Source organism: Topomyia yanbarensis, chromosome 2, assembly GCF_030247195.1.
Source record: "Topomyia yanbarensis strain Yona2022 chromosome 2, ASM3024719v1, whole genome shotgun sequence".
Classification (NCBI taxonomy): domain Eukaryota; kingdom Metazoa; phylum Arthropoda; class Insecta; order Diptera; family Culicidae; genus Topomyia; species Topomyia yanbarensis.
This window is the reverse complement of record NC_080671.1, coordinates 345,306,342-345,327,086: the sequence shown is the minus strand read 5'-3', so window position 1 is coordinate 345,327,086 and position 20,745 is coordinate 345,306,342. Positions and strand designations below refer to the sequence as shown.

General features: G+C 41.1%; 3 protein-coding genes across 3 annotated transcripts; 2 read left to right on the top strand and 1 right to left on the bottom strand.

Moving 5' to 3' along the window:
- The first annotated feature begins 7,674 nt into the window (after positions 1-7,674).
- Positions 7,675-9,197, top strand: LOC131680659 (uncharacterized). Its single transcript, XM_058961371.1, has 4 exons — positions 7,675-7,857; positions 7,920-8,060; positions 8,129-8,181; positions 8,356-9,197. Exons 1-4 carry the CDS (start codon positions 7,712-7,714, stop codon positions 9,195-9,197), a joined length of 1,182 nt encoding a protein of 393 aa, XP_058817354.1. The 5' UTR covers positions 7,675-7,711.
- Positions 9,198-16,617: 7,420 nt separating this feature from the next.
- Positions 16,618-17,790, top strand: LOC131684147 (mediator of RNA polymerase II transcription subunit 22). The gene is made up of 3 exons (XM_058966731.1): positions 16,618-16,818; positions 17,358-17,459; positions 17,529-17,790. Exons 1-3 carry the CDS (start codon positions 16,722-16,724, stop codon positions 17,744-17,746), a joined length of 417 nt encoding a protein of 138 aa, XP_058822714.1. The 5' UTR covers positions 16,618-16,721; the 3' UTR covers positions 17,747-17,790.
- A 1,033-nt stretch (positions 17,791-18,823) lies between these two features.
- LOC131684146 (dihydropteridine reductase) lies at positions 18,824-19,945 on the bottom strand. The gene is made up of 3 exons (XM_058966730.1): positions 19,711-19,945; positions 19,113-19,633; positions 18,824-19,023 (listed from the first exon to the last, which is right to left on the bottom strand). The coding sequence occupies exons 1-3, from the start codon at positions 19,792-19,794 to the stop codon at positions 18,921-18,923; spliced, it is 708 nt and encodes a 235-aa protein (XP_058822713.1). The 5' UTR covers positions 19,795-19,945; the 3' UTR covers positions 18,824-18,920.
- Between the last annotated feature and the right edge of the window lie 800 nt (positions 19,946-20,745).

Here is a 20,745-nt window from a genome sequence, read left to right as displayed (position 1 = left end):
GCAACATACTTGTACGTTTCATTTGAGACTAAGTTTGCGCAAATCGGTCCAGTCATCTCTGAACAATCATTTGCCACATGCATACATACAGAGACAGAGGTTTGATGAGGTCATCACTACCACCAGCCCCTAAAACTATTCAGCAAAACCAGAAGGACGAGAAGAACACACAGAACCCGAAAGTAGTGACAGCTTGGTGGAGGAGCTTCACACGATTGTGGGCGCGAGAAACAATGTCCATAAGGACATTATGGAGATAGTTCTCAGAGTCCGAAAGGCGCTGCTATCTACCGTGAAGGAGTATGACACGGCAACGCGGAGGGCTGATGTAGCTGAGCGAGGCAGGGAAAAGAGAGGCTGGTTGGAGCGGAGAACAAGCCAGTTTTCGTGACTCCTAAGAGGCTCACAACCTCACCAGGAGCCAGAAGACAAAGTGAGCCCAAGAGACAGAAGCTCGAGGACACTCTTGCTGCCGAGGAGAAGAACGCCACTCAACAGGGAGAAAGCTGGAGTACCGTTGTAGGTCGGAAGGAGAAACACGGCAAACAGCTAAAGCGTAAGGATAAGAACAGTGGAGCAAAAGAAGAAAGGAAAATCTCCGGTGTGCCGGAAAACGCCAAAATAAGAAGCCGTGCTTGCCCAAGCCAATGATGCGACGACGTATGCTGCGCTCCACAAGAAGGTCAGCGAGGATCCGGAGCTGAGGGTTTTGGGGGAAAACGTTATATGAACCAGGCGTACCTAAAAAGGTGAGATGCTCTTTAAGTTGAAGGAGGATCCCACGATTAACAGCTCGACTATGTAGGAGATTATTACCAAATCACTGAGTGATGAGACAGAAGTTAAAGCCTTAATCCCAGGGACGGTGATTGCGTGCAAGGACTTGGATGTGATCACGACGGATGACGAGCTAAGAGGTACACTGAAACAGTGTACCGGTTAAGGAGGGGATACGAAGGAACTCAGACAACGCTGATTCGTTAACCGGTAACCGCTGCTGACAAGACGCTGGAGTTACGGATGCCTATTAAGAGCCGCCCCCTCGAATGAATAAACAATCGGAGAAATGCTTCAAATATTTGGGCTTTGGCCATTTGGCCATTTGGCAGGGGCTTACAAAGGCCCAGATACGGCCCAGGCGGGTTATCTTGCGAGAGTCTGCACGGAAAGCTCGAAGTGCATGCTTTGCACTCCAGCGAATGGAAACGACCATCAGACAGGTGGCTTCAAACCCCCAACCTACAATAAGGCGACTGCAGGCCAACGGTAATGAAGATAACCCAGATAAATCTGAATTACTGTGGCACCGCACATCACTTTGCAGAGCCGTATCAAATACCCCTTGATAGCTGTAACTAGGTGGGGTAGATCGGGAACAACTGCGATACAAGTTATGGGCAGATTCCCCATTCAAGTAGTGAGAGAGCGCACATACGAAGTCTTCGTGATCGCCAAAATCAACGGCTTCTTCATGTGCAGCTGTAACGCTTCTCCAAGGTGAACAGTACAGCCTAATGCTGGAGCAGTTAACCAAGCAGTTAACCAAGCAGTTCATCAGCCAAAAACCGGTAGTCATTAGTGGTGACTTCAACGTCTGGGCTGTGGAGTGGGACAGTAGAGTAGCCAACACAAGGGGATATATCCTACAGGAAGCTCTAGCGAAGTTGGACGTATGATTGTACAATGAAGGTTTCGTTAGCACATTTCGCAGAAACGGGAGAGGATCTATCATCGACGTCACTGACAGCAAACATGGATTTGAGAGTATGCGAGAAGAATACACGTTGCGACTGCCAGGCGATTCGCTACCGAAATGGCCAACGGAACCCTGCTGCAGCACGAAAAAAGGGGACAGGTGAGCGAAAGTGTTAGACGAAAGCCTTCATCAAAGTCCTCTTTGTTGAAGAATTACGGCTGGACGACATGACTGAGAACGTGGATGCGGCTGATCTAACAAGTAGTATTGTGAAGGCTTGTGAAGCCACAATGTCTAGTCTAGTCTAGTCTATACATACACAGCCAATACATGTAGGGATCCTGGAAAATTGCAGACGTTCGTTCACAATTTTTCTTGTCATTATTAATGTTTGTGGCACATATTGAATATGACACAAGCATTAAAGCGGTCAGGCCAACTGTGCAGCGTACAAAATAAAGATGATTCACAATTATACGGCAATCAAATTCATTCAATGAATAATTTAATCAACGGATTATTTTGCGCCTTGAATAAGGAAGAAACGTGGACAACCGTACACAACCGTTTCAATTTGATGGGGATTTGATAAATCGTTGGGAATGACTTTGCTAAGAGGGTTAATGTTATTCCTTTGGTCCTAGGTTCCTGGGATGGGACAGAAGTATTTAGCCCTGCCATTGCTAATGAGCCAAGGTTATAGCGCCCTTACTCGCTCTCTGGAACAATAGAGAAAATTGGCGAAATCGGTTAATTAGTAGTAATATAAACAAAAACGCATGAAAATACAAACCAACAGACAACTCACCTTCGACAAAAATCCATATAGGACTTCTATGTCCTAATAGGCAGTACAGGATCATGAAAACAGAAACCTTCCGCGTTCGTTGAGCATTGACGGAAAACACAAATAACTGTACCGTATATTTCACAATAGGCCAAACCGATACTAAAAATCAGCTGAGAAGTCATTACGATTTCCACCTGGCTCAAAACAACAATAGTTATTCCTCAAACAAACACACAAATAGGAAAGATAAAAACGACAAGAAAAAGGCTTGTGAAGCCACAATGCTGCGAAAACTTGAGCCAAGCAATAGACGACGTCCAGCTTACTGGTGGAACGAGATGCTCAGCACGCTACGCGCTTCTTGTCTTAGAGCCAGAAGGCATGCCCAGAGAGCAGTATCGGAGCCAGATAAAGAGGAGTGCAAGGTGGCGTTTTGGGAAGCTAGGGCCGCTTTAAAACGGAAGATCAAGCTTAGTAGATTGCCACAATGAGCTGTGCCGAGAAGTAGTCGCCAATCCCGGGGGAAAGAAACAACCTACGCTATGCCCATCCCAAACAAACTGGTCACCGACACCGTACGGAGAAGAAGAAGGAGCAAACCCGGACGATCGACAAGTGACTAACGATGAGCGGTCCATGGCAATGCGTGGAACCGCCATGTTGCTTCTTCGTTCGCGTCAACAAATGATTATGGTCACCGAAATAAACTTTAATAGTGAATGGCACTAGTGCACCACAGTAGTTTCATAGCCTCTCATGGAATTTAGATTGCACTTGTAGCGTGCTATAAAACTTCAGTTGTTACTTGGGATATATTTGCTGGATGCACTCGGAAAACTCCTGAAAATAATCATTCTTAACAGGCTGACGGAATGCATGGAGGGTGTGCGAGGACTGTTCAAAATGCAGCTCGGATTCCGCAAAGGAGCATTGACAGTGGATGCAAGTCTGACAGTGCTCGAGAGTGCGGAGAAGGCATCTAAACGGAAGCGAAGAGAAGATCAATACTACGCTGTGATAACTACAACAGTGCAAGTTGGGGAGCCATAGTCGCAGCGCTGTGCATAATAAGGGTCCCCGACTATCTATGCCAGATCCCGAAGAGCTTATTCCACAACAGAGTGTTGCTGTGCGAGACGAACGAAGGGCAGAAATCAATGCGAGTGACAGCGGGCGTTCCTCAAGCCTCCATTCGCAGTCCAACTCTTTGGAACGGGATGTACGATGGGGTCTTGATACTGCAGCTACCCAGAAAAGTGAAAATCGTTTCGCTGACGACGTATGACAAACGGTGGTGAGAGACACTTGAAGAAGTGGAAGTGATGGAGACAATAGACGCGATCGAGAACTGGATGAGCGGGGTCAAGTTGCCAATAGCTCACCACAAGGCGGAGGTGTTACAACTACAAAGCGGTTCAGCGGATGCAGAACGACGTTGGAGGCCACGTGATTGCATCGAAAAGGGCACTAAATCAATTGGGAGTGATAATCGACGACCGGTTGAGCTTCAACAACCACGTCGACTACGCTTGCGAAAAAATAGTGAGGGTAACGATCGCAATAGCGAGGGGGGTTCCAAACATCATCAGGGACCCGAGAAGCAGCACGAAACATCTGCTATCTAGCGTTTCGTCATCGATACTGCGATGTGGGGTTCCAACATGGAGTGCGGCGCAAAAAACCAAGCAGAACCGCCAAAAAACTGAAAAAGACGCACAGGCTGATGACCATACGAGCCACGAGCGCATGCAGAAAAATATCGTCGGAGGCAGTATGCGTTATCGCCGAGATGATTCCCATCAGCATCACCCTGGCGGAGGATATCGAGTGCTACAATCGACACCACAAACGAGAGGAAGATGGGGAGAATTGTTTCGACGGCGAGGTGGTTGCAGAAATGGGACCATATGGAGGAGAAGAGAAGGTGAACTACCAACTCATTCCAAACCAGTCGACGTGGATCAATAGAAAGCACGGAGAGGTGAACTTCCACCTGACACAGCTCCTGTCGGGCCACAGCTGCTTCAGGAAGTATCTTCATCGGTTCGGACACGCAACGTCACCATTGTGCCCAGAGTGTGAGAACGTCGAGGATATTTCGGAGCATGTGGTCTTTGAATGTTCGAAGTTCGAAGTGGCGCGCTGGGAGATGCTTGAAACGGAAAACATCAACCCAGATAATGTTGTCTACAGAATGACAAGCGACGTAAATGCGCGGAACGCGGTCAACGGAGTGGTGATGCGCATCATAACCGCCTCACAGCGGAAATGGCAACGGTTTCGGGACAGCAATCACAGCCTGGAAACTCTTCGCCGGAATAGGCTAGATCCACCGCCGTGGACTAGTCGAGTATACTGCGACCTAGCACCAGGTATGGGTTGTCAGGGCGCCAGCGAACCGGACACCATGCTCCATCCGAAATCGCCGGACTGACCACGGCACCCTACCGGTTGGCCCGATAGAAATATAGCGAAAACCAAAGAAAAATCGGTATCGGGAGAACTTCTTTCGCCGGGGAGCTCTCCGTCAGCGTAAGCTAGATTCACCGCCGGGGACTAGACTGAGTAGACCGCGACGAGACACCACCAGTCGCGAGTCGTCGGGGCACCAGAGAACCGGAAGCCCTGCTTCACCAGAATCGCCGAACTGATCTCAACCCCTGACTGCTTTGCTAGGTTTTGGGAAAACTTCTCTCGCCGGGGAACTCTTCGCTGGGGTAGGCTAATGAAAATGAAAAGAAATGTGTGAGCAATGGCTGAAATATCGCTTAACCTATTTTCAACACCACGTATGATATAATTTACTTCTTACAGTTTTGGGCTCACTCGACCAGTAAAGTCGAGATTTCTATCGAAGCTACCGGAAGGCTATTAGCAACAACCCGTATGTCTTACAACTAACAATAAAAAAAAACCCTATGAATGTAATGTAATATTTTGTGTTCTGCTGGAAGGAGTCAACTCCAACTCTTTGGAACGGGATGTACGATGGGGTCTTGATACTGCAGCTACCCAGAAAAGTGAAAATCGTTTCGCTGACGACGTATGACAAACGGTGGTGAGAGACACTTGAAGAAGTGGAAGTGATGGAGACAATAGACGCGATCGAGAACTGGATGAGCGGGGTCAAGTTGCCAATAGCTCACCACAAGGCGGAGGTGTTACAACTACAAAGCGGTTCAGCGGATGCAGAACGACGTTGGAGGCCACGTGATTGCATCGAAAAGGGCACTAAATCAATTGGGAGTGATAATCGACGACCGGTTGAGCTTCAACAACCACGTCGACTACGCTTGCGAAAAAATAGTGAGGGTAACGATCGCAATAGCGAGGGGGGTTCCAAACATCATCAGGGACCCGAGAAGCAGCACGAAACATCTGCTATCTAGCGTTTCGTCATCGATACTGCGATGTGGGGTTCCAACATGGAGTGCGGCGCAAAAAACCAAGCAGAACCGCTAAAAAACTGAAAAAGACGCACAGGCTGATGACCATACGAGCCACGAGCGCATGCAGAAAAATATCGTCGGAGGCAGTATGCGTTATCGCCGAGATGATTCCCATCAGCATCACCCTGGCGGAGGATATCGAGTGCTACAATCGACACCACAAACGAGAGGAAGATGGGGAGAATTGTTTCGACGGCGAGGTGGTTGCAGAAATGGGACCATATGGAGGAGAAGAGAAGGTGAACTACCAACTCATTCCAAACCAGTCGACGTGGATCAATAGAAAGCACGGAGAGGTGAACTTCCACCTGACACAGCTCCTGTCGGGCCACAGCTGCTTCAGGAAGTATCTTCATCGGTTCGGACACGCAACGTCACCATTGTGCCCAGAGTGTGAGAACGTCGAGGATATTTCGGAGCATGTGGTCTTTGAATGTTCGAAGTTCGAAGTGGCGCGCTGGGAGATGCTTGAAACGGAAAACATCAACCCAGATAATGTTGTCTACAGAATGACAAGCGACGTAAATGCGCGGAACGCGGTCAACGGAGTGGTGATGCGCATCATAACCGCCTCACAGCGGAAATGGCAACGGTTTCGGGACAGCAATCACAGCCTGGAAACTCTTCGCCGGAATAGGCTAGATCCACCGCCGTGGACTAGTCGAGTATACTGCGACCTAGCACCAGGTATGGGTTGTCAGGGCGCCAGCGAACCGGACACCATGCTCCATCCGAAATCGCCGGACTGACCACGGCACCCTACCGGTTGGCCCGATAGAAATATAGCGAAAACCAAAGAAAAATCGGTATCGGGAGAACTTCTTTCGCCGGGGAGCTCTCCGTCAGCGTAAGCTAGATTCACCGCCGGGGACTAGACTGAGTAGACCGCGACGAGACACCACCAGTCGCGAGTCGTCGGGGCACCAGAGAACCGGAAGCCCTGCTTCACCAGAATCGCCGAACTGATCTCAACCCCTGACTGCTTTGCTAGGTTTTGGGAAAACTTCTCTCGCCGGGGAACTCTTCGCTGGGGTAGGCTAATGAAAATGAAAAGAAATGTGTGAGCAATGGCTGAAATATCGCTTAACCTATTTTCAACACCACGTATGATATAATTTACTTCTTACAGTTTTGGGCTCACTCGACCAGTAAAGTCGAGATTTCTATCGAAGCTACCGGAAGGCTATTAGCAACAACCCGTATGTCTTACAACTAACAATAAAAAAAAACCCTATGAATGTAATGTAATATTTTGTGTTCTGCTGGAAGGAGTCAAGTTTAGGCCTAGTTACTACGTTTCACTCAAGTATAAAAACATGACTGGTGGCAAAGAGGTTAAGACCTTGTAGCTATAGTGCGAATGTAACATATTGATTACTATTGGGGAATGCGCATAACCCCGAATAAGGCCCAATATTCCTTCGCAACTCCATTGAATACTTTACGCTGACGTCACAAATGAACTGAGTGTTCATTTTTGACGGTTCGCTTGTACTGTTTACATGGACTTAGAAAAATTCTTTGCGATTTTCTTCGAGCGAATCTAGTCGTCCACAAATTTTTCTAAGTCCATGTAAACAGTACAAGCGAACTGTCAAGAAAAGTGAGGTTAACTGTGCCAGTAAAGAACCTAATACCCTGCCGTGCATCCCTTGCACATAATAAATTTGAGAAGTATTTTCAACATCTAAGGAACCGTTGCACACAGATCACAGTCAAAAATGTCAAATTAAAAAAGAAACAATTTTGGAAATTCGTAATTCTAAATTTTAAATCATGTCTAAATCGAAAATTACCGTCTATTTCTTCACCAACGGTCAACCCTTCAAGCCGCCTCACAAGGTAGTCATCGATCGTAGGAAATTGGAGGAAAACCAAGTCGTAGAACGTGTTCATCGGCTCCACTACTACAACGGATATGTGTAAAATGCTGGTGTTTATTTTTAACTGATAATTCATTAAACACCCTTCATACCGTTTTTAGCGTTTATACTCTGTTTGGACAGCTGTTGCGCTCGATCCAGGAAATTCACGACGACTCGGCTTTTGTTGCGGTGCCACGCGATCAGTGCTTCCAACCAGGACCCTACCTGAAAGTATTTCGGCAATACATCAACGAAAAATTGTAAGCATCTGATATGTATGCCCACAACTGAATTATTTATTCGTGCTAATGCGGATTTTTATTTCAAGGCCGGATCAAAAAGATAACAAGAAATCGGACAAGAAGAAAAAGGCAACTACAAGTAAGATGAATATATAACTATAAAGTTGTGTTTTTCCGGCATGCATGGAACCTCGATAATGAACTTTTTTTTGTCAGCAATTTCAAAGATTTGATTGACTAGAGTGCACTAAAATAGTTTATTGTGATTGATGTGGTCTTAATACTATTTTTATGTTTCAACACCATCTCTTAGAACCACTGGGAACAAGCTTCGGCTGCAAGGCACAAACGCCACGGATGGCCAAAGAAGTACGGTTCTGTCCCGGCTGTCGTCACGTGGCTGTCGATACACGCTGCAAGGATTTCGGACCCCAGAAAGGCCGAGGCAAGAAAGATACCTGTGCATGCCGAAACATTGACCCTCACGGTGAGTGCGTTCCATTTCCTATCCAACCGAAGCGTAAGATAAAACGAAAGAAAAGCGGAGGTTGCAGTAGCTGTTGCAAGAAAAAGGAGCCGAAAAGAGAACCGATGATTCGCATGAGAAGGCGCGATATGGAACAAATGGAGCAAGCCAAAGCAAGAAAAGAACGGAAAACTAAAAAACGTAGAAGTTCGGCTTGCTGCGCAAAGAGACCCTCGAAGGACGAGCAGTACAAGAAGATGCGTGACAAATTAATTAAAGAGCGGAAAAAACGTCTAGAGAAGGAAGAGAAAAACAAAATTAAGGAACAACAGGCGATACGGAACCGTATAAAAAGCCGAAGAAGAAGACGAAAGTGCGTAGCATGCTGTTGTCCGTGCTTCGTAAAGAAACCGGAACCCGTATGGAGACAACCGACGCCGCACAATTGTTTAGAGGATTTAAAGAAGGCGCGTGATCAAGCCATCCGTCGTCGCACGGCGTTGAAACTTCAAGAGCAGAGTTCTTGGGAGAGTATAAACTTCCCGCCAAAGTTCAGGAAAAAGATGGGCAGTACTCAGACGACCAAAGAAGATCTCAAAGAGGCGCGTAAAGCGAGTGGTGGTGGCTGGCGTTGTTTCGGAGGTGGTAAGAAGAAGAAGGTTGAAACGGAGGAAGATCTTTGTAGTTGACGCGAACAATAAAAATTGCAATTTGAACTGTACGCTAATGCAAAACTACACTTTTCATGCTTCTTGCCATAGTTTTCTTGAAAGTTTTTTTTTTTGAATTCAGTATATTTATTTTACATTTATTGGTTGTCAGATACCGTGAAAGTGACTTTTGTACTCATAAGTTTACTTTTCGGCTGACATTATAGTTGCGCAAAGTCGAGATTTTTCTTACAGGAGAAAAATTACTCATACTTAGCTTCCCTTCCAAACCAACAGCCAACACTTCAGTAGTGTTTTTTTCTAAAGAAATTCTAACTGATAATCAAATCTCCGAAGTGGCTGTCATTCATCTACGTCCTCCAATTGGCTCTCACCCTATTTTTACACCCGCTATAGTCAGCAGAGTATTTTCTAAGCTGAAGTCATCGTCCAGTCCAGGGCCCAATGAAATTCCATCTGTCGTACTAAAAAATGCTCTGATAGTCTCCAACTCCCGTTGTTCAATAGGTCTCTGCCGGCAGAAAGTTTTCCTGACTTATGGAAAAAATATACAATTTCCCAGTGTTCAAAAGATATATCCGACTATCGCGGAATAGCTGCATTATGTGCAGTGTCTAAGCTATTCGAACTAATTGTGCTTGATTTTATCACTAATAACTGCTCTAGCTACATATCCGAGACACAACATGGCTTCATTCCTAAGCGGTCGTCTACTACAAACTTAGTATCTAAGACATCTTTCATCAGTCAATGTTTGAAAGCAAGAAGCCATATATATCGACTTCTCCGCGAAGTTTAAAAAAATTAACCACCAGATAAGTTTCCAAATTAAGTAGACTTGGATTTAATGGCTTCTTGCTGGATTGGCTTCACTCGTAGCTAACCGAACCGCGAGCTCCTCAGGGTAGTCATCCCGGACAATTCATATTTTTGCTCTAAACTCTGAAACTTTCGATTGCTGACGACTTCAAACTATTTCTCCTTATCAGGAGTTCCAAAGACGCAGAATTCTTTCAGTCCCAGATGGATGTATTCCACCAATTGGTGCTACGCCAATAGGATGATGTTAAGGCTCAAGTTACCTCAAGGCTTGGTAGTATGCGTAAGAAAAATTGTGTTCAGCTTTGCCACCAGATTATCCATTTAAACCTTTTCAAAACTCTAAAAGAAGAATATCAGTCGATTTATTAGATCATCACGATTCAATTTATGCAAAATACCTGCTGGAAAAACCATCGGCTTAGCTAAATGGTGCTTTTGAAAAAGTGGCTGTGATTTTTTATCACACTACCACACCGAGCTGGGGTACGCAACACAAGTGCGCAATGAAAAAACCACAGCCACTTTTTCAAAAGCACCATTTAGCTAAGCCGATGGTTTTTCCAGCAGGTATTTTGCATGAATTGAATCGTGATGATCTAATAAATCGACTGATATTCTTCTTTTAGAGTTTTAAAAAGGTTTAAATGGATAATCCGGTGGCAAAGCTGAGCACAAATTTTCCTACGCACACTACCAAGCGTTCAATTCTAACACATGCTTAAAAAAGGTAACTTGAACCTTAAATGCCTCCAAGTGCTCGGTTATATCACAGAGAACAGACATATAAGCTGGAACAAACTTTTCCCAAAAACCTGTGTAAACATTTAAATGAAAATGCGTTGAAAATCACCATCGCATCACCATTGTATTCAAGTTTGCACACAAGTTCCGCATAGCGATTGCTGGCCTTACTAAAAACACTCGAAAGTTAACTTCGACTAATGAACTATGAAATGATTTTGAACAATTCCTGCCTTGGACACTTCGACAGGAATACATTTCACATTTCCAGACCATTTTGTTTGTTTTGGTTTGCATTAGATGAAAATGACGGCATCATTTTCGGGAAAAACGGTACAGGCGACACATTTTTCTTTGTATAAGTCCAGTTGTCATTTTTCTTCGGTAAAACCTAAGAGAAGGGACGACAACAGGTTTCTTCAATTCTCAATTTTCTTAACCAGGCCCTGCCGTAGCCAACAAGTGTTCATCGTTGCTTTTTGCATGCTTTTTACAATTTCTGTATCACAAAGATCGCATCGAATTCACAATACTGGCTGCATTTAAAAACTAAATAGTATTTTTATGTATGTCACTGTTAACAATATACGTAAGTATATTCAACTTTTATTTAATTTACATGAAATGTTTACGTGTATGCAAAATAGACAGAACAAATTCAGCAGCACTGTTTTCATCTCGTTTGTTAACTGCCCATGATCGCATATTTTTCCCATTTTCTTTGGGATTTCCTATCATTATGGGACTGACTTGCCATCATAGGTAGTAAATATCATAAACGCTTTTGACTGACAGAACGCAATCAGAATCGGGTTCAATATTGAGATTAGGACTGGATCAAATTACGCGATTGTCTTCTTTTCGTTTAGAGTAAAGTCGATAAAACAAAAGGGCATGAAGAAAAACCCTGTTACGTTCAATATAATATTTATTGTTTAAATGTCTATTAACACATTCTTTCGTGACGTTTACATGTTACATGTTACGTTCAATATGCTATAACTTTATCAAATGTACGCCTACATCAAAACTTATTACAGAGTCGGAAAGTAGGCAAAATTTCACGAAAGATTCAATCAACATAAACTTAATATACTAGAATTTGATAATTTGACTTTTATTGAAATAACTGAGAAACAAAAATATGCATAGTTAGCATACTTTCTATTTCCGTCTCTTTTCTTCTGCTGTGATTTTTATGCATTTTCATGCATATACTTCTAGTAAGCATTCAATGAGTGGATATACCGAATATGTCCAATGCATAAAATTTACAGCAGTAGAAACGAGAGGCAGTTATAAAAGTATGCTATCGATGCATAAATAAAATTGTGCGTGTACGTTGAAATTTCCAATTTGTCACGCGTTGTAACGTCACGTTACATTATCGATCATAAAACAATTTCCAATTCCAGTATATTTAGTTAATGTTGATTAAATCTTTCGTGAAATTTTGTCTACCTTATGAATTTGTAATAAGTTTTGATGTAGGCGTTCATTTGATAAAGTTATAATATATTTGTCGAATGAAGATTCGTCAAATCGTTATAACGTCACAACAGAATGTGTCTATTACATTTTTATTACACTTGGTACATATTAAGTATATATATGGCCACGAACCTGATAAACAACATATCGACGCATACACATACACACTTGAAGCAAACAAAAATATTATTTAATTAGCTTAATCAGCGTGAGTTTAATGTTGTCTCAATGTTTACATATTTTGAAATGCTCGGTGGTAAGTGAGGAGAGGGGTCCAATTAGTGGGAGGGGGAGGATGCATCGGGAACCACCTAACTTATTTTGGTATACCGGGTGAATAAAGGGAATGCAAGCGTGAGGTTGATCTGAGTGGAGGTGGAGGGGGTTTAGTGTGAGAAGAAGGTAGGAGAAGAGTAGATGGGAGGGATCCAACACCGAACCACAGACTAACAGACATTACACGATGAGGGAATTCCCTAAAAATACATCGATCCGGCAATTTTCCAAGAACACTAGCTCCATCTTTTTTTTCACGGTCCCAAATACTCATTTACTAATGGGTTACCCCAAAGGCCTTAGTATAAAGGTGCGCAAAGAGTGTGCAGAGAGTGAAACCAAAAAAGCCCACCTATCGAGCAAAATTAGAATCCAACTTTGCTGCAGAGGTATCAGAGATAGATTCCAATTGTGCTCGATAGGTAGACTTTTTTCGACTTCACTCTTTGCGCAACTGTTCTCTATATACTATGGGTTACCCCTCTGGTTTGGGAACAATTTTTCACTAGTGGTCTATTCCCCATATGCTTGTTCATATGTCAGTGGTGCCATAATTGCAAATGTGACCACAGTCCTAACTACAAATATATTTAAAATGACCATTAAAGCGGGCGAAGGATTGTTTTCGAGTGTTGTGTCTGTTAATCTGTGACCGAACTGCATATTATACCTTCCACTCGAGACTAGGTTAGTAAAAATTGGTTCAGTCATCACCGAAGTAACTTTAGTTCTGGAGTATGCCCAGAGCCCGGGACTTCAGGAATTATCGATAGTGAATAGTCGATTCTGGAACCAAAAGTCAGAACTGAATGAAATTCAATAGTAGTCAATGCGTCTTATATCTTTCATTTTCATCAAGTTCATAAAAATCGATTAAGAGCTTGCTGTAAAATGGGTATGATTTCAGGAATTTGGCGAGTTCCCCGGAGGCATCAAAAACCGTCATAGGTGGCCAATGTGGTCAAAGCTACATTGATTGGTCATTAGTGATCTAGAGCCTCAAATCCAAGTAATGTTGAACCCATTTGAATATGTATTACATCATTCGGACATCATAGCGTTACCAGTTTATAAGGGAATTTGCTGGGTGATCGCACTCTTGAACTCGTAACAAGGGTTGCCACTATTTTTCAAAGAGTATCTGGCAGATCAACTAAAAATGTCTGGCAAAATCTGTCACTTAACAGCAACCTCAAAGTCATCAAAATTTATTAATAGATTTTTAATAAATTTGGGAAAATATGTCCAAATTTCCAATATGTGAGTGCAAACACTTCTATAATTCAAAAATCTGGCGAAATGAGAGGTTTGTCTTTTTGTCTGGAAGCTGTAAAAAACTGTAACTGTGCCAGATAAATCTGGCATAATGGCATCCCTGCCCGTAACTCTGGAACCGCAAGTCCGATCAACTAATCATTCAATAGCGTCTTATGGGAACTTTCGACCACACACAGAAATTTTGCGATCTCGACGAACTGAACCGAACAGTATCCAGCTTTTTACGTGCCATAATGGGGGTCTAAATTGTTCAGTTCGTAATACGTTTGATTGCCCTTATTTGACAATAATCGTTTACGTCAACTACCCAGTAAGAAAAAGTCATCCCACGTTAGTGCAATGCGTTGGATGTTTATTCAATGCACGCCTGACATCCTCAACTGGTTGTTGTCGGCAAGCTGGCGTAAACGATTATTGCCAAAAATGGGCAATCCTCCCAAGTTTCTTTTTGGTTCAAAACCAAAAGTCGTTCGTAAGCTATTCATATAATGATCAATTTAAATAAATTTTCCTAACATCGCGGAATCGAAAAGATTAAATATTTAAAATGACAGTTTTGCAATCTTGTCGCTATCTTGTTTTGTTTTTACCACAATAACCACTCAAAATCAAAACAAAATTAAAAATATTTTCAAACAACTTTTCATGTTTTAAAGTAGGTAAAATCTCCTAGAACACAATTGGCTGCATAGCAGGTCTTCTAAAAATAAGTTTGGTCAGCGAGGTACGAGTTTTTTTATTTTCCGGGAAATGGTATTCCGCGAAATGGTTTCTCCGGGAAATGATACATTCCGGGAAATGGTTTTCCGGGAAATGACGTAAAACCGATTCAATTGTAAAATACATGAAAAGGACAGGTTTGCCATTTCAATATCTAATTGAATGTAGCCAATGTTATTTTCAAGTGGAATTCTTGCGAACATTGTGTGAAAATCACATAAACAACATTGACCAAGATTTTCAAATGAATTACATGTGAATGACAATTAGTTTTATCTATAGATATAATGGGCAGAAGAATCGGTGAATGCATTATATGTTTTTCGCATGAAAGCTATGTGTAAAGTTCATACTATACGTCTCAATAGCATGGCAACCAACATTCAATAGGAAAACATGTCCTATGCATGTGAAAGTTGTATGAATATAATATGAAACATCACATGAACTGCGCTTTAATGGACTTTCATGTGAAATTTGATGGAAAATCATTTGGTGTGCTTTTTTATATGAAAGTACATGCACATGAAAATTATGTTAGTTAATTTGGTTTTATCGCATGATTTTTTATCAGTGTGCGCTTTCATCATTTGACTGGTACCAATAATGAAATCTAGTTGACGCGTCGAGCGGACAAGTTTCACTTTTGAGCGCAAAACACCATTTATTTTCAGTGTACTTATTGTACTAAACTTTAGTACACATTTGTTCACTTTACAATTCAAGAGTACTGATTCAAAAGGTCCTAAGTGACATTGAGCTCGAACTGAGAAAAACGAGGCTGAAGTTTCATGGTCCTAAAACAAATCCCTATGAGAAAATAAATATGCGTTTTGATGGAACAATTATGCCAATATAGTCTAAGGACTATGCTCTTTAGGTAAATAATACTAAAAACATGAAATGTTTAGTGCAAATGTAGTTTTTCAGCGCTTTAAAATGATGCGTCCTTTTGAAAATTATAGGACCTTTCACATAGGTCTTTTTTCGGGCCCAAGAATCATAGGACGCTGCACATATGACTTTTTTCAGCAAAGGTAGCTCTTACGACGAATATTGAATTTCTTCAAAGTTTTCGACAAAATGAGCACCGGAACACGAATGTTCTTCATTACTATGGTAAATAGTTGCACTGGATTTAAAAAAGTCTTGCAGAAAAAAAATTACGGGAAACTGTAGTTTATATTAACAAACCATTGGCTGGAAGTGGTTAAAACCAACGAATGGCATGTTACTTTAGAATAAATAAGCTTTCCAATTATCATTTAATTTATTATCCTTTCTAAATTGAACTTCGAAAATAAGTCGCATGAACAGAAGAAAATATTTTTTTTTATTTTGATGCTTAGGACGTTTTTACTAGGTACCTATGTGCAGTGGGAAAAACATAGAATGAAATGAATCTTGCGTCGTTTTTGCATGGCGCCTATGAACAGTTGCAGAGGTTTTGAAATATTTCGCGCATAGGTCCTTTCAATTTAAAAGGTCTCAAGTGCAAAATTTCAAAATATGATCATGAAAACTTTGCGACTTTTTATATAATGCGTGTTCTTTTGATTAACTGGGTATAATGAATCCTGGTTTTCGGTATTCCCGAATAGAAATGTACAGTAACAAAACCATGATTTTCACTGTGACAGTACAGTAATTTTACAATAATTTACAGTAAGTTTTAGTGTTATGCTACAATACAAAAACAATAAACTTTAACGTTTTTACAGTGAATTTCAATGTAAAATAGACTTTTACAGTGAAAGAGGGGGGTGGTTATGTATCTTAACATTAAAAAAATCAATTTTTCTCCATACATTTTTTTCTCGAAAACAGTAAAATTTAATGTGAATGCGCTGTATCAGTTTTTTGCCGAACAGTGAAATTTATTGTTACATGAAATTTTATTGTAAATCTACTGTGAGAACGTGGCATCGAACAATGTTGAAACAGTAATAACTATAATATTTATTGTTTTATGATTGTTTGTAGGGTAAATGCTATTGTAAAATTCTATCCGGGTTCGTTAGCTATGTTGTAATCACATGCTGTGCTGCAAATAACTCAGTTTGTTTACATTTGTCACTAAGGACCATTTGAATCAGCACTCTTGAATTTGTCAAAACTCAAACAAAACATTGTATTTATAGTGAAAAATTAAGGTGATGGTGCATAGCGTTTTAATCGATACTTAATAAATTTACAAAGATCTGCGAAGCCAGTATGCAACGAAATCTAACGCAATCTAAGGAAGCTCTTCTCAAATCATACAACACTAGATTGAAGGAAGATGTTCGTAGCATGCTGGAGAACTTCGAAGGTGAGCCAACTGATTCGTTTACAGATCCTGCAATTTACTATTTTACCGGCGAGTAGAAGGTGCCGGTAGTTGAGTGGCAAATGTTACCGTTTCTTACCACGGTGGGTTTGGGTTAGGATTTAGGTAAAAAATCTGTTTCTGAAGGAGAGTAGAGCCATTACTCCCGTACAATACCAAATCAGAAATATCTACTCCATGTAAAGTATAACTGGATAGATGGGCAGGCCTTAATTTTAACTAACAATTACAATTACGATAACGGTTACACAAATTTACTACAGAACCATAAGACGCGAATTACCGATTAGTTTAAAGCAGCTTTCAAGATATTCGTTCGATTTATAATAATTAAAACTGGATTTTGTGGTGGGAACATTTTCATAAAAAATAATGTATTGATTTCACTCAATAAATATTACTTCAAATATTATACAAGTTGATTATATCCATAATATTGAAATTATATATCATACCTTTTTAATGTAAATTATTTGAAAGAATAGGTTTCTTTTAACTCCACGGTTTGTATTGCTTTTCAGAAATCGTCCGTCTTGCCAAAGGAGAAAATGAAACGCAGTTATCGAAGATGACTCAATGTGAGCAGGACACATACGAAATGCAGGTTCGAGCTTCGAATATAGGTATGTAATCCCGAAAAGTTTACTATCATATGAATCTGGATTGTGTTTAAACCGTCAGTTATTTTATAGTGCGCGCAGGTGAATCTCTGATGAAGCTGGTTTCCGATATCAAGCAATATCTGATACTGAATGATTTTCATTCGGTCAACGATGCAATTTGTAGCAGTTCTCAGCTCTACCGGAGTACTCAGATGGATCGTGATAACAAACTGATGGCGGTACGGGACGATATGGCAGCGGATTTATACGATCTGGAGGAGGAGTATTATACGAGTATGTACAAGTGAGGCAAGGAATAATTGTAATACACACGTTTTATTTATGATAAAAATATTGACTATCGATAAATATCCGAAAAACGTACAGGTTTTGCTTCTTTTTCGGTATAGGTACTGTATTGATTCGAAGACGCTGGCCTATACAGCCATCCTACGCATAAATGGTCGGTGACTTTTGGCAGATTTGAAATATGTAATAATAACGAAGAATTATGGCAAAAATTAATTTTTAAGCATAATGTAAAGAATGCTGTGATTCAAACTTTAAACTCGTTTTTCTCGAATTCAATATTTTGTCACTTAGTAAGGTCTGACTTAACACCGACCAAATGTCCCATGTATTCAGGGAATCCCATAGAACATGGGACAATTAATATTATAGGGGCAGTATAAGTTCTATAGAAATTCTCGAAATGGCAGCAATTCGCAATTACAACTGCTATCATAAATGCATAATTTTAGACTTTTTATGTCTTAGAAATCTTGAGGTCACAACAGAGACCACAGAGTGTTATAGTTTCCAGGCGTTGTTTCTCGCTCTGAGCAATGGCTGGATTGTTAATAATATCAATTGAACGAAAGAGTCAAAATAAGTCTGCTGTGAATGCATACTTCCAGACCCAGATGAGAGGCCGCGTGCTACTAGAGAAAAATAGTAACTCTCTTGGTTTATGTGATGTGTAATGTATATGAAGCTAACAATACGCCAGTTCGCAATGTGACGAATTGTTCACCTTCAAATGTATTGCATGAGATTGAAAGGTTTTGTTTCACACCATGCTACAAGTGGGGGCAATAAGTCAATTCATATGGTTTTGTTTCGTAAGCGATAACCATAAATTTCATACTCTTTTTTCATAATGCTTGAATGACCGTGAAAATAAAATACATTATACCATGCGAAAAAAAAATCTACTTTTCTCATGCTTAGAGATAACGTTGGATGTAGCGCATAAAGAGCGATTGAGCTGAAATAATTAGCATTTCAATAACATATCTAGAGTTTAGCTAAAATATATTACCGTCTAGATAGTCAAGGAAATGTTCGATTTCTTTCGCGTAATTTGTTTTGTTAGCAAGCGCGAATAATTTTTAAATCAACATTTTTTATTTTAAATCAATTTACAACGTTGATGCAAGGAAAAGAGAGCACAGTACGGAATGTTTCGTTGGTCATCCAGTTTCAATCAGCCATTACCAGTTCCGTTTTTGAGTTTGTAGTTATTAATTTTACCAGGCTTCCATTTACTGGGCGTTCGTCACCTTTGGTCCATTTGTGGAAAAGGCTAAAAAATAGAAAGTAATACATGAAAATAAAATCTATTACCTTCTACATGTAAGCCAACAGCTAGCGAATGTTGTATGATATACTCACTCGGCAACAAACTCCAGCGGTGTCCACGTTCCAAAATCTGCATCTGGCATCCATTTGCGATTCATCGGAGTATCCAGTGTTACCGGCAAAATGGACACCACCAACGAGTTATCCGGAAGACCGGAATCTTTTCCGGCGAGACTCTTGGTCAGTTGGTGAACAGCTGCCTTGGCCATTCCATAGCCAATCATACCAGGAGTGGCAGATAGAGCAGGGTTTGCTCCTGTCAGTGCAAGCAGGCCGCCTGCCTTAAGATGATTGGCACCAACGGTAGCAGAAATAGTAGAAGACCAAACGGATTGCTTCCACATAAGATCCGAGTTTTTGGCCAGATCTTTCTTAGCATTGCCGCCGGCCCAGCCGCCAGCCACACATATCACAGCATCCAACTTTTCCCCATTCAGTGACGATTGCACTTTTGACAGCACGTTTTGCTCTTGAGCAACCCAATCGTCATCACGGTTTACAACGATGTTAAAATCAGCGTTTGCATTTTCAGTGAGGTCAATGCAACCAACCCACTGGTTGTACAGAGATCGGGAAGAAATAATTTTGATTTTATAATATTGATTAGTTGAAATATTGTCTAATCACTCACCCAGTTGTTGTTCTTGAAATATTGAACACATGCGGCTCCCAAAGCACCACGACCTCCGTAGATAAGAACTTTTCCATTATTCATTTTGTGTAATGGCTACTTGAAGTTTTCGCACAGAATCACAAGCCAACTCAATCGTATTGATATTCGTACCAGCTACCAAGAGTGATTAGCACATTCAACAAGTTTCTCTGCTTCCATGACTTGTTCGTGCACTAGCAGTTTGCGAAACGCTCTCAAAGAGAAATCTTGCGGAGAGGAAATGCTTGAAGGCTTTTGGGGGTCCCGGGGGTAAGGCAGACATGTTAAGGATATATTTTAATTAAATAAAGAAAATGCGTTTTTTTGTTTCTTATATTTTAACTAGAAGCATGGTCGTCCATTTGTTCACAACAAACTGATTTTTTTTTTAAATAACAGCATCTTTTGCTTATTTCTTTTTTAAATTCGAATCGCTTTACATTAAAAAGAGAGCCAGGTTAGTGCTAACTACATAGTCATGGTAGAAAGCACGCTTTCTATAAATAGTGAAATGTACCATACATTATTATGACACTACTAGATAATGCTTGAAACAATCAGATGATTCGAAGAAATACTCATGGTAGTTTTTTTTATTTGGCACGTTTGATTTAACCAAATATAAATTAAATACGTGAATGTCCCAAACAAGTTGGTCTTCGTTTTTTGCAGGTATCTGCTACGCCGCCTTGATTTCTATGCCAACATCTAAAACGTCGCGTTAGGGTCGATCCACAATAAACAAAATCAATTTTATTCAACACAATTTAGTGATACTCGAGTTCGTTTAATTTGTTGGGCATCATGGTGAAAAGTTTTTTGTTATTCACCGACATGGCCAAAACAACACTTTTCATCAATTAGTGGCGCAATATTTAAACTTTTTAACAAAAATCTAATTATTGAGGCATGCCGTGCCGTATCTGAATAGTGAAGATCGAGCTTCGAGCAGAACAATTTGAACTGTCAGTGAGGCCCATAATTTGTGTGCCCACTGAGATGTTGATTTATGTC